Raw genomic sequence first — 11,563 nt, forward strand, 5'->3', positions numbered from 1 at the left:
GAAGTCATTTTGGGGAGAAGCTGTAAGAACATCTTGCTACTTGATCAATAGATCTCCTTCGACATCTCTTGATTTTGAGATTCCGGAGAAAATCTGGCTGGGAAAGGATGTCTCTTATTCCCACTTGCGGGTGTTTGGATGCAAGGCTTTTGCACACATCCCGAAGGAGCATAGAACAAAGCTTGAAGATAAAACAACTCCGTGTATTCTTGTTGGCTATGGGGATCCGGAGTTCGGTTATCGGTTGTGGAATCCTGAGTTGAAGAAAATATTCAGGAGCAGAGATGTGGTATTCCATGAGTCTAAAAACTGTGAAAATTTTGGGAAAACTCAACAACCAAGGAAAGCTAGAAATCTAGATACATTAAAAGATGATGGAGATGATATGGTAGAAGATGAGGCTACGGGGCAGGGGGAGCTACCGCCTCAGGCTGAAGTTGGAGAAACTCAGCCACGTCATTCTACGAGAGAACAAAGATCATCAAGAAGATATCTTTCATCCGAGTATATCTTAGTTGCTGATGAGGGGGCGCCCGAGACCTTTGAGGAAGTCAAAACTCATAAAGAAAGCAGTTGTTGGTTGAAAGTAATGCAGGAGGAAATGGATTCTTTAAACAAGAATGAAACCTATGAGTTGACTACACTTCTAAAGTGACGGAAGGCTTTGAAGAATAAATGGATCTTCAAATTAAAAAGGGATGATGAAGATCTTGTAAAATATAAAGCACGCTTGGTGGTTAAAGGCTTTACACGGAAGGAAGGCATTGATTTCGATGAAATCTTTTCTCCAGTTGTAAAGATGACATCAATCCGAACAGTTCTCAGATTGGCGGCTAGCATGGATCTTGAGCTTGAGCAGTTAGATGTGAAAACTGCATTCCTCAATGGAGATTTGAAGGAAGAGATCTACATGCACCAGCCGGATGGATTTGAAGTGAAGGGAAAGGAGCACATGGTGTGTAAACTCAAGAAGAGTTTATACGGGTTTAAGCAAGCGCCGAGACAGTGGTACAAAAAGTTTGATTCCTTCATGAGGAATCATAAGTTCAAGAGAACTGCATCCGATCACTGTGCTTATGTGCAAAGGTTTCCTAACGGTAACTTCATTATCCTGCTGCTTTATGTTGACGATATGTTAGTGGTCGGCCAAGATGCTAACATGATTCGCAAGTTGAAAGAGGATTTGTCCAAGTTCTTTGATATGAAAGACTTGGGTCGGTCCAGCAAGGAAAATCCTAGGGATGAAGATTGTTCGTGACAGAACATATCGGAAGTTGTGGTCGTCACTACAGGTTAATATTGAATGGGTCCTGAAAAGGTTCAATATGGATGATGCTAAACCTGTTAGCATACCGTTAGCGGGATATTTCAAGCTGGATAAGAAAATGTGTCCATCAACAAACAAGGAGAGGGAGGATATGAAAGAAGTTCCCTACTCATTGGCAGTGGGAAGTCTTATGTATGCATTGGTTTGTACAAGGCCAGATATTGCTCATGTTATTGGAGTTGTGAGTAGATACTTGTCAAATCCTGGAAGAAAGCACTGGGAAGCAGTGAAGTGGATTCTCAGATATCTTAAGGGAATTTTCGGGTTATGCTTGAAGTACGGAGACGGTGAACCGGTCTTGGAAGGATTTACAGATGCTGACATGGCAGGACATCCAGATGAGATGAAGTCCACGTCAGGGATGCGGGGGGAGTTGTAGCATGACAGTCCAAGTTGCAAAAGTGTATTGCGTTGTCAACAACTGAGTCAGAGTATATTGCTGCTTGTGAAGCAGGCAAGGAGCTGGTTTGGTTAAAGCGGTTTCTCCAGGAACTGGGTCTGAAACAAGATAACTTTGAATTATACCGTGACAGTCAGAGTGCTATTGACTTGAGCAAGAATGCTACTTGTCATAGTCGTACTAAGCATATTAATGTACATTACCATTGGTTGCGGGAACAGATCGAAGATGGGGTGATCCAGATAGAGAAGATACACACGGATAAGAATCTGTCGGATATGATGACCAAGGTGGTTCCGCGAGAAAAGTTGGAGGCAAACGGGGCGCATGCATGGAATGTAAGTGAAGCGTTGTGACTTCGGAAGGGGGGAGATTGTTAGTTGTGAGTCCCCCAGAAAAAATTTTCCAAACACACCACTTCATTTATCCTACTTTCCTCCCACCTTCCCACTTATTTATCTACCCCTACTTTACCCATTAATTACCCAAGCATGTCATTGGCTCTTCCTATACATACCCTCCTCCCCCGCTTCACAAAATGCACCTTACTCTCTTCTCTCCCTCACTTCTTAAGTGTATAGCTGCTAGATAGTCCGTCTAGTAGGAAACTTATCTTGCGGTAGTTTCAGGCAGGTCAGAATAGGGGGCCCTCGTACTTCTCTCTTCTTTCGTTTCAGGTGAGTTAGTAAGAGTATTGGTCGGGCTGTAGCCTTCCGGGTCTATAACGGTAGGATTTCGTCCAGGTGTTGCGGCTGCAACAAGGGGAGTTCTCCAGGTTATCCGGTCCAGTATCGAAGGAATAGGGAATCTTTGAATTACTATTCGGTTGTACCTCAAGTGTTACTTCGTAAACTTGAGAGGGAATATTGTAACCATTATTATCATTATAGTGGAAATATTCGGAGTTGGTCCCGTGATTTTTACCTCTTTATCTTAAGGGGGTTTTCCATGTATAAATTTTGGTGTTCATCTGTCTTGATTAATATTGATCTGTTCATATTTCAGGTTTCATTTACGCAAAGACGGGAAACAGGAATTTTTAATTGTGTAATGCATCTCAATCTCAACTCTTTCTTCTTTTCTAATACATTACAATGAAGTTCAAATAAATTGTACAAAAATAAGACTATTCTCTTCTGCGAAGACCGTACAAATGAAAAACATCAAAACTCTACATAAATGCCGTATACAAAAATGGCGCTATGAATATGATTCAATCCAAAGTAATTGGAGAGTAGATTTCTGTTTTCATGTACCTCCTCTGGTGGAGTCTACGGTAAAGTTCACTGAGGAATCTACTTTAACTAGTATCGGCTGCTGCAGACTTACTTGAGAGCCAGCTTTAGAGGAGTCTTCTTCTGAGGCTTCACAATCTACATCTGATTCGGCTAGAGCTTTATCCAGTGCAGACTTGGCAACTTTAGTAACGCATATCGTTATAACCACTGTGTCATCGATGTGAATAAATTAGTATTGAACTTATCAAACATGCACCACGAAGCAGGAAGAAGGATTCAATGAAATCTTGTTATGAAGTTTATGTCAACATTGTGGTGAACTGAAGCCATATTTTCAAATTCACTGAAAGGTTCTTAATGCATGCCTCAACACACTCTAAAGATGTCATTGCTAATGCTTGTTGTACATATGATCAAATTCTTTTTGGCTTGTAAAGGTTATCGAAGCTTATTAAGAATACGATTCCACAACAACCGCTTATACAAGGCTCAGGAATAGTAATATAATAGCTCGAAAATGAACTAGTGTATATGTTAAAACTCACCAGACAATACAACGCCAAAAATAAGGAATGTCTGCATACACAACAAAGAAACGTCATTATTAACAGAAAATGTTCTCCTAAACCAAACAATGTATTTTCCCCATTAATTTGTAATTCAACTTCATGGTTGATCAAAAACATTTGTGAATGAGCCCATGGTTCAGACCTTGTTGCATTAAGCTACAACTTCTCTCGGGGAAATCTTGATTCCCGAGGGGAACCCTTAGAAACACTAATGCATAAAAATCTTGCCACTCACATTCGGATGCAAAAAATGGAGCTATTAAATGAGAAATATAAGCAGATTCTGTCGCTCTTACGGCTTACCCAGTGATTTTCTGAGGACTCTCCATCAGTTACATCAGATATATCCTTCAGAGTTGTTCCAATATACACTAGAGCTAGAGTCATTGGCTGCCAAAGACAACAGGAAGTATATAATTACATATAAAGGGATGAAACGGGTGAAGATCACAAACATAGAATTAAATCGCTTAATATTAAACCATTTCATCATAAGAAATGGTCTCAGAAGTCTTACATACCATCATTCCCAGCCACGAAGCAAGCACATACTGCCCTAATGGAACCGGTGTCACTGATAAGAGGTAATTCACCATGCTAAATGGGAAAAAAGGAACAAGCCGGAGAAGCAAGACAATCTGTCAAAGAGACCAACCCAATATTCAAGTAATCAATGTGGTACAACTACGAACTTTAGTGCCATCTTTTACTTGTAAATGAACTCCTGACTTAAACTTACTACGCGTGTTTTTCTTTTGTTGCTGTATTAATATAACCAAGGTAATTTCAAGTAAAAAATCAGCTGAAGATTCTTCTTCTCTATTCTAAACCATGGCCAGTTGTTATTGATCACAACAGTTCTTCATAATTATAGGCTCCTGGATTCTAATAAACACTTTTCTTATATTATATAATCACAACTCAATGTCTCTTCACTAGTTCTACCCGAATCAACCTTCGGTACCGTGATATTATTGTTACATTGTACCTTCTGGTTTTTAATACAGCCTAACAAAGTTAAACAATTTCTATGCGGGATTGCTGAAACAAAAACTATTAACAGTTTTTAACATCCTGTTGATTGTGTTTGTTTAGCGTACACACACACACAAACTGATACAAACCTTAAATCCAGATTTCTCGATGGCAAGTGAAACTGCTTGGAACTGCGGATAATTCTTTGACTTGGAAATGACGAATGATCTTGCAATCTGAGAAGATATTAAGATGCCATAGTATTAACATTTTATGGAAGAAACTTATTGATCTGAGTTGATAATCACGGAGCTTAAAGGAGACATAAGTTTTGATGAAAGGAAGGGAAGTACAGACAAAATATAGTACTGCCAAAACTTTTCTAAACAATGTGTTAAGAGCATAATATAGAAATGATTAGTATGATGTCTAGATACTGGTGATAGAATGAAACTCTATTTTCACAAATCTAGCTCTATCCAGAATTTCACTCAGAAAAACTAACTATTAAAGACCTACTGTTCTTCCAAGGATGAACGCCACAGATGCCCCAACAGTGGCACCGATAGAATCAGCACAAAAACCCACAAGCAATCCGAAAAGATAACCACCACCTAGCTGTAAGAAAAATAATTTATTTCAAGTTAATATTATTAAAGGAAAGGGAGCCCTTATAGAGTACATTTTTGTAAAATGGCCTTAGTAAGTTGCAATATTAATAAAGTATATCAGAAAGAGAATAAAAATGTAAAAGACTATACTTCCGCAGTAGATAGATCAATTAGTAAACAACCTGAAACCATCTTCTTTGGGGAATGAAGCAGTAAAACTTGGAAATTGGGTCACTAAAACAATTTAGAAACTATTTCGAGTTTAGATGTATAGAACACCTTACATATCCATGTCATTACTAAAACTTTCTCACAACTATATACTCATCACTCCAGCCAAGACTTCATATCATTCTGATCATAATAGAAACACTTAATTTTCTGCTAGTTTTAACTAAATTTTCTAATTGAATATGACATTTGGTAATTATTACTTTCCAAGAGTTAACACTTGTATGAAGCAATGATTGTCTAGTCTAGTCTACACCTTTTGCTCTGTGCCCTTTTCGACATAGATGACCAGGAGAGAAAAATACCCCGTCTATTTTTTTTACAGAAGCTAACACACGGCGTGTGCACAGACACACACACAGAGAGGGGGGGATTAACAAAAAACAAAGAGAGAAGCAAGCAACATGAAAACACGGAAAGATAACGATTTTAACAACAAAGCGAGACGGACTGAGATTATATTGGACAGACTGTATAACCAACAAGTAATCCTTACACTAAGTACTGCTGCTGGAACTGCTAAAATTGTTAAAGGGATGTAGGCAACGGCCCTGCAAGTTAAAAAAGAGAATTTGATACAATTTTAAGACCGTAAGTGAAAATATGATGCAATAAATGATAAACACATAGATATGGTTTTTAAAAGACACATGCTCCGGAACAAATGTTTGCTGCAGCAAACTTGCCCGCATATTAATCGCAGTAAGGCAATATACACAAAAATACCTAACCCTAGGGCGGTAACCGGTAAGAGTAACCAGTCCCTGTATTGACATAAAAAAAGCACTATGCTATCTTACCGCGCTTAATAACCATTGTTGCAACAAACACTTGTTAAGGATAGGGACCCTTCTTAAAATTGTCAAAGAAGACGACTCAAGAGATATTTTTCATGCATGATCCTAGAAAAATCGATTTAGTTTCAGATATGTGTATGTTTTTCGTGAATGTAAGCAGGCATATGAAATGGACATCTTTATATGCAAACCGTTGAAACAGGATTTTTCCAACTACATACGTTATTTACTGCAGAATTGAATGCAACACCTTACAATCAAATGAACTGGAATCCTCTAACAATTACATGAAATTATGTTGGATATAACTTTAAATAGGGACAATTATTAAGCCAATATATATAATCAATTCAAATGTTTGAAAAATAGCACTTTGAGTCTAACTATAACTAGATCATCATAGAGAGGCATTTTACTGGGAGCAAGTAGCAAGTACTGTAATAATATAGCTTTACTTACAATGCTAGAGGACCCCAACAGCCTAAATCGTCCTCTACCCATACTAGGAAGTCCTTCAAAATCTGTAAAATTTAAGCCTTCAGACATGTTCCGCAGATAATACCCACATACGATTACAAATACTTAATCTCAAATCAAAATTATGTTTTCATCCAATGATTAAGAACATGAATCAAGCAAGGGTTGGCAGTACGAAGATGCATCAGAGTTGTTACTTTGACATACTTCATTTTTACGCAAAAAATATAAGTGTAGCAATTGAAAGAGAGTGAGAATGCTTACAAAATACACGGAGAGTGAGAATGCTTACAACTTACACTGACAACTAGAAATTAACTAAGCAATACTACAGGAATAGAAGAGCAATTCAATACAACATGGTATAAATCACCCAAAAACTCATTAAAAATCCATTATGCAAATTAGTATGTCAAGTTCATATGAAAACCGGAGAACTGAGCGAACCAAATTTTCAGACACAAAGCGTGCAACTTTACATGTAGTAACATAAAAAGAAATGCACAACATTTTGTTCTTCGGGTTCTCACTTGAGTCAATTCTATTACATACATATAACAAAAAAAACCATAAAGAGATGAAACAAAACAAGGAAAAGCCAAAATGATGAAAAAATGGAAGAGACCTCTTTAACAGGGAGAGTGAAACAAGCGAATATAATGGCGGCAATAAGGAGGATCAAAAGGGTTAATTTAGCACAAGCCACCCAATTAAACGCCATTATATTTATTCCCTCCCTTCCAAACCAATGACCTGCAATTGAGGCTTATACATACAACAGATATAAACAAACAAGGGATGCCTCAAACGTTGGATTAATTTGCATCAAACACCCTTTAAGAAGATTTTAGGTGGTAGCTCTATACAATTTTTGCATGCAAATTAATCAAGATTCTCTGTATAAATTGTTTGTATCAAAACCAGACAAGAATCCAACGACCAATTTGTAAGTTTTATACCCGCGCATGGCAGGATAGCACAACAGAATATCAAAAATATTATTCTTCGCCAAAACATGCAGTCAAAAAAATGAATGAATTGTACTTTTGGGAAACGTTATATATTTAGAGATTTTTTTTCATAAATCAGCAAAAAATATATATGTACTTGCTGATTTTTAAGTATTCAGTTTTCTTTTTTTAATTTTAGAAAGTTATAATGTTAATTAATATTTGAGAAATGTCTTCCCTGCATAGAACCATTAGCCACCTTAAACACACAATGTGCCTATTTGGTCAAACTTTTTCCTGAACAACAATCCTTATTTTCCAAAGATGTGTATAACAAAAAAAACCAAGCACCCATTAGTCAATTTTGATTCAGTCCTGAGTTTGTCATGCGGATACTTGGTGATTCTCCATGCTTTCTTTTTTTATAATTTATAACCTATAACCTATTTTTTTTCAATAATTAATTACACACGCATATGTCGGAAGTCAAATTCTTGTACCTCCCGCAAGACTACAAAAACTCAATCACTGCACCAGTGTTGATTTAATCGTGCTCATGGAAAAATCTAGTCAGACTAATTTATAAAAGTAGGGGTCTCGGTCAGTGGTGGCTGTGAGCCTGTGACAGTGTGACACAAAAGTTGTAACTAACACATGAATATAGTGCTGCTAAAGAGTCAAATAAGATTCCACTTTCAAGTTGTTAATATTAACTGTTTGTGTAAATTAGAAGTCTCAATACATGTACAATGTAACAACACATTAACAAATTTCAAGAATATTCACTATAAGCTTCAATTTACATATACAAGAAAAAATACAGATGATACAAAAATGATATCTAGACTATTGTAAATAAATTATATAATATACTCTTTTCAGCTCTTCATATATTGGCTGGCAAACCACACGAATACAATACCACCCCATCTGCTGGTATACTTCCAAAGACTTGATGTCTCAGAGCGGAATCTATATTGCCAGCAAAATTTCCCATCATTCCCAGCTGCCAAATTTCGTAATTACAACAAGTCAACAATCAGGATTATGTGCACTCGTCTTTGAGCTGTACTCAAGTGTAAAGAGTTGGCTTATAACCACTCAGCTAATTTTCACACAAGGCATTGAGCAGCACATGACACAGCATGAGATCAACGAAATACTGGTGTCCTATTTGACCATCACGCCACCGCAATTTTGCTGGAGCACGGCCATAGTGCACCCCGTCATTGCACCGGTTATCAAAATGCCAAGGATATGTCAAATCAAAGTCATCAATCACTGAAGTGACAATGTTGTGTTGCCGCAGTTTCTCCAAAAGAACCCCATTAAATGCCTCCATTTTGCTAGGATTAAAGGCCAATCTTCGTGCATAACCTCCTGTGGCAATTGTGCTCCTAAATATAACCTCTGGGGTCATCAGTTTCCGCTGCTTGACCCCTTCCAACAATTCGGCCCAGAAAGCTGCTGCATCCTCAGCTCCCTTATTGAACCTCCTAATATTAGGCCAAAATACTCCATCGTGTAAACCTGAATTCATGATCACAGTGTCTGGAACAGTTTCTTGGGAGAAATATTGCTTCAACAATTCTCTGTACGGAATATTATACAATGAATTCAAGCCCTGATAATTACCACTCGCGTTATGATTCCCATTGAAAATGCTAGTAATGCGAACTGTTTGCATTGGATTGTTTGGATTGGTGATGTTCATGTCAAATCTTCTTGGGACAACTTCAAAGTCCACATTCAGGATAAACTTTAAAATGTTCCGTATCGTATCACAGTGATTTGAATCACCCCAAAAGAAAATCCAGCGCTTGTTCAAACAATTCCAAGCAGCTTCACTCGAGTATAGTTTAAAAGAACAATGAGTTGAGTACGTCCAACCATTACTCTCTAACGAACCCAAAGAACCATAACACCATGGTTCTTTACATGGAAAGTTTGGTTTTTGACACCTATATCGACCATCATTACTAATATTGCAGTTATCATTCTTGGCATGTCGAGTCCATCGACCAGACCAAAGATTCCTACTAAGATCAGACTTTTGGCACTGTTTTATTTCTGGTAATTTACCAGAAGACTTGACAATATTAATTGGGACTTTACGAAGTACTTTATCATATGAAAACCTCTCAGGGGAGAATTTCAAACCCTGGTAATGTCGAAACAACAAAATGACAGTAAACTCATATTTTCCAGAAAAATCTGAATGGACTTGAAGAGAAAATTTGTAGGTGCCATTTCCTAAATCTTGAACCGGAGGCCTCGATTTCCATAACTCTCCAGAAATATCTGTTTCGAAATAATCCCCACCCAAACATCGAGGTTTTCCCTCCTCATCCACTGCTTGAAAAACAAATTCATGGATCTTACCGGTAGATAACTCAATTTGGTCATTACCATCCAAACCCGGAATCACAATATTTACAGTTTCAGAATCCCTACATGCCTCACCACCTGGTGCCAACCAATTAGCTAAGAGATTTGTAGTATAATTTGGTTCTAATTCAGCTGAAAGCCACTCCAAGTACCCTGAATCTGGAACACCTTGAAGACTACCATCATCACTAACATCAAACTTGTGTTGTGTAACATTAGGCGGTATTACTTGAGTAATACCAGGCGAGCGAGATACACTGGTTACATTTTCTTTCGTTTGGTTTACCTGAGCAGCATCAGGTGAGCGAGATACACCGGGTATGTCTGCTTTCGTTTCGCTTACTTGAGCAACATCAGGCAAGCGGGATACACTGTCTATGTTTCGGTCAGTTTGGTTTACATCACCACCATTAGGGTCAAGACTTTCAATTTTTTGTGTCAAATTTTCCACAAAAGTGGAATTATATGACAAAGCAACATGATTTGTACTTGCATTATCATGAATCAGTAAAAAATCTTGATTTGTACTATTACTACTTAGCCTAACATCAACAAAATTTGTATGAAAACTACTAACATCCCACCCATCAATCCCCCAAACAATAAGTATCCCAAGTAAAACAGTACATATAAGTACCTTAAAAGACCAATGAATCATAGGATTAGACCTGAAAATCCATGAATAATCCTTTGAAGAGTTCATCTGCAAAGAAAAAAAAAATAAACAGAGCCCATTAAAATTGTTACAGCTAATTAACAAGTATGAAAGTACAAACACATTATATTCTCTTCCTGAAAAGATGCTGACAATTCATTTGGGTGCTTAAACTATGTAATAAAACATTAAAAAAAACCTGAGCTTTCTTGAGAACATAAACTAAAACTAAGTGTGTTTTGTAAGAACTTACCGTCAACAAAAATTCTTCAAGTTGCAGCAAAGAAGTTGTAGGAGACTAGGAGAGTAACTCAGCAACAATGTATGTATGTAAGTATAGGTTGGATGTAGATACAGAACTGGTGTGTGTGTGTATAGGTGGAGGAAAGAGTTTGTAATCAATGGACACAAAAAGTTCCAAATAAAGCATGGTTTACTACTACAACAACAACAACTGTATTAACTTGTGTAAATGTGAAGTGTGAATTTACTGTTCAGCCCTAGATATCTAATGTAATGACATTATTGGGTGATGAATAGTGCAACACCGACAGGAACGCGGATTGTAATAATTGAGGATGGGACGGCGAGAACAACTGGAGGGGCATTTATGTCTTTGGGTAGATGCATTGGCATGTGCGGTTGCGTTTGTGCTCGTAAATTAATTAATTCAGTAAGAATGTTGTTAGCATTTATTATTAGGGTTTACAAAAAAGAAAGTAAATCTGATTTTCTGGAATTTTCGTATATGGAAAAAAAGTTGATTTTGCCTCCAAAATTATGTAGGGTTAAATAGGTTTTTGTGGTCTACTTTCACTAAATTTAATATAGAATAGATTTTACATAAAAATGCAGACGATAATGCCTCCCCGTGTATTTACTTGATTTTCACTTCAAAAAAATTATCTTAGATCCGTTCCTTTACCATTCAGGAATTTTTATACA

The 11,563-nt window shown here is 37.2% G+C and overlaps 2 protein-coding genes across 3 annotated transcripts; both read right to left on the reverse strand.

Annotated features, from left to right (window-relative positions):
• Positions 1-2,784: 2,784 nt before the first annotated feature.
• Positions 2,785-7,692, reverse strand: LOC141678328 (uncharacterized). 2 transcript variants are annotated; one of them, XM_074484618.1, is made up of 9 exons: positions 7,251-7,687; positions 6,608-6,669; positions 5,848-5,902; positions 5,029-5,127; positions 4,659-4,745; positions 4,056-4,172; positions 3,838-3,924; positions 3,511-3,541; positions 2,785-3,172 (listed from the first exon to the last, which is right to left on the reverse strand). In XM_074484618.1, the coding sequence occupies exons 1-9, from the start codon at positions 7,344-7,346 to the stop codon at positions 2,976-2,978; spliced, it is 831 nt and encodes a 276-aa protein (XP_074340719.1). In that variant the 5' UTR covers positions 7,347-7,687; the 3' UTR covers positions 2,785-2,975. The 2 variants fall into 2 exon arrangements, with proteins under 2 accessions (XP_074340719.1, XP_074340720.1); XM_074484619.1 differs by lacking the exon at positions 3,511-3,541 and having other exon boundaries at positions 3,042-3,172; positions 7,251-7,692.
• A 565-nt stretch (positions 7,693-8,257) lies between these two features.
• Positions 8,258-11,073, reverse strand: LOC141677554 (uncharacterized). The gene is made up of 2 exons (XM_074483546.1): positions 10,872-11,073; positions 8,258-10,666 (listed from the first exon to the last, which is right to left on the reverse strand). The coding sequence occupies exon 2, from the start codon at positions 10,664-10,666 to the stop codon at positions 8,681-8,683; it is 1,986 nt and encodes a 661-aa protein (XP_074339647.1). The 5' UTR covers positions 10,872-11,073; the 3' UTR covers positions 8,258-8,680.
• Between the last annotated feature and the right edge of the window lie 490 nt (positions 11,074-11,563).

Source organism: Apium graveolens, chromosome 8 (assembly GCF_009905375.1).
Source record: "Apium graveolens cultivar Ventura chromosome 8, ASM990537v1, whole genome shotgun sequence".
Lineage (NCBI taxonomy): Eukaryota > Viridiplantae > Streptophyta > Magnoliopsida > Apiales > Apiaceae > Apium > Apium graveolens.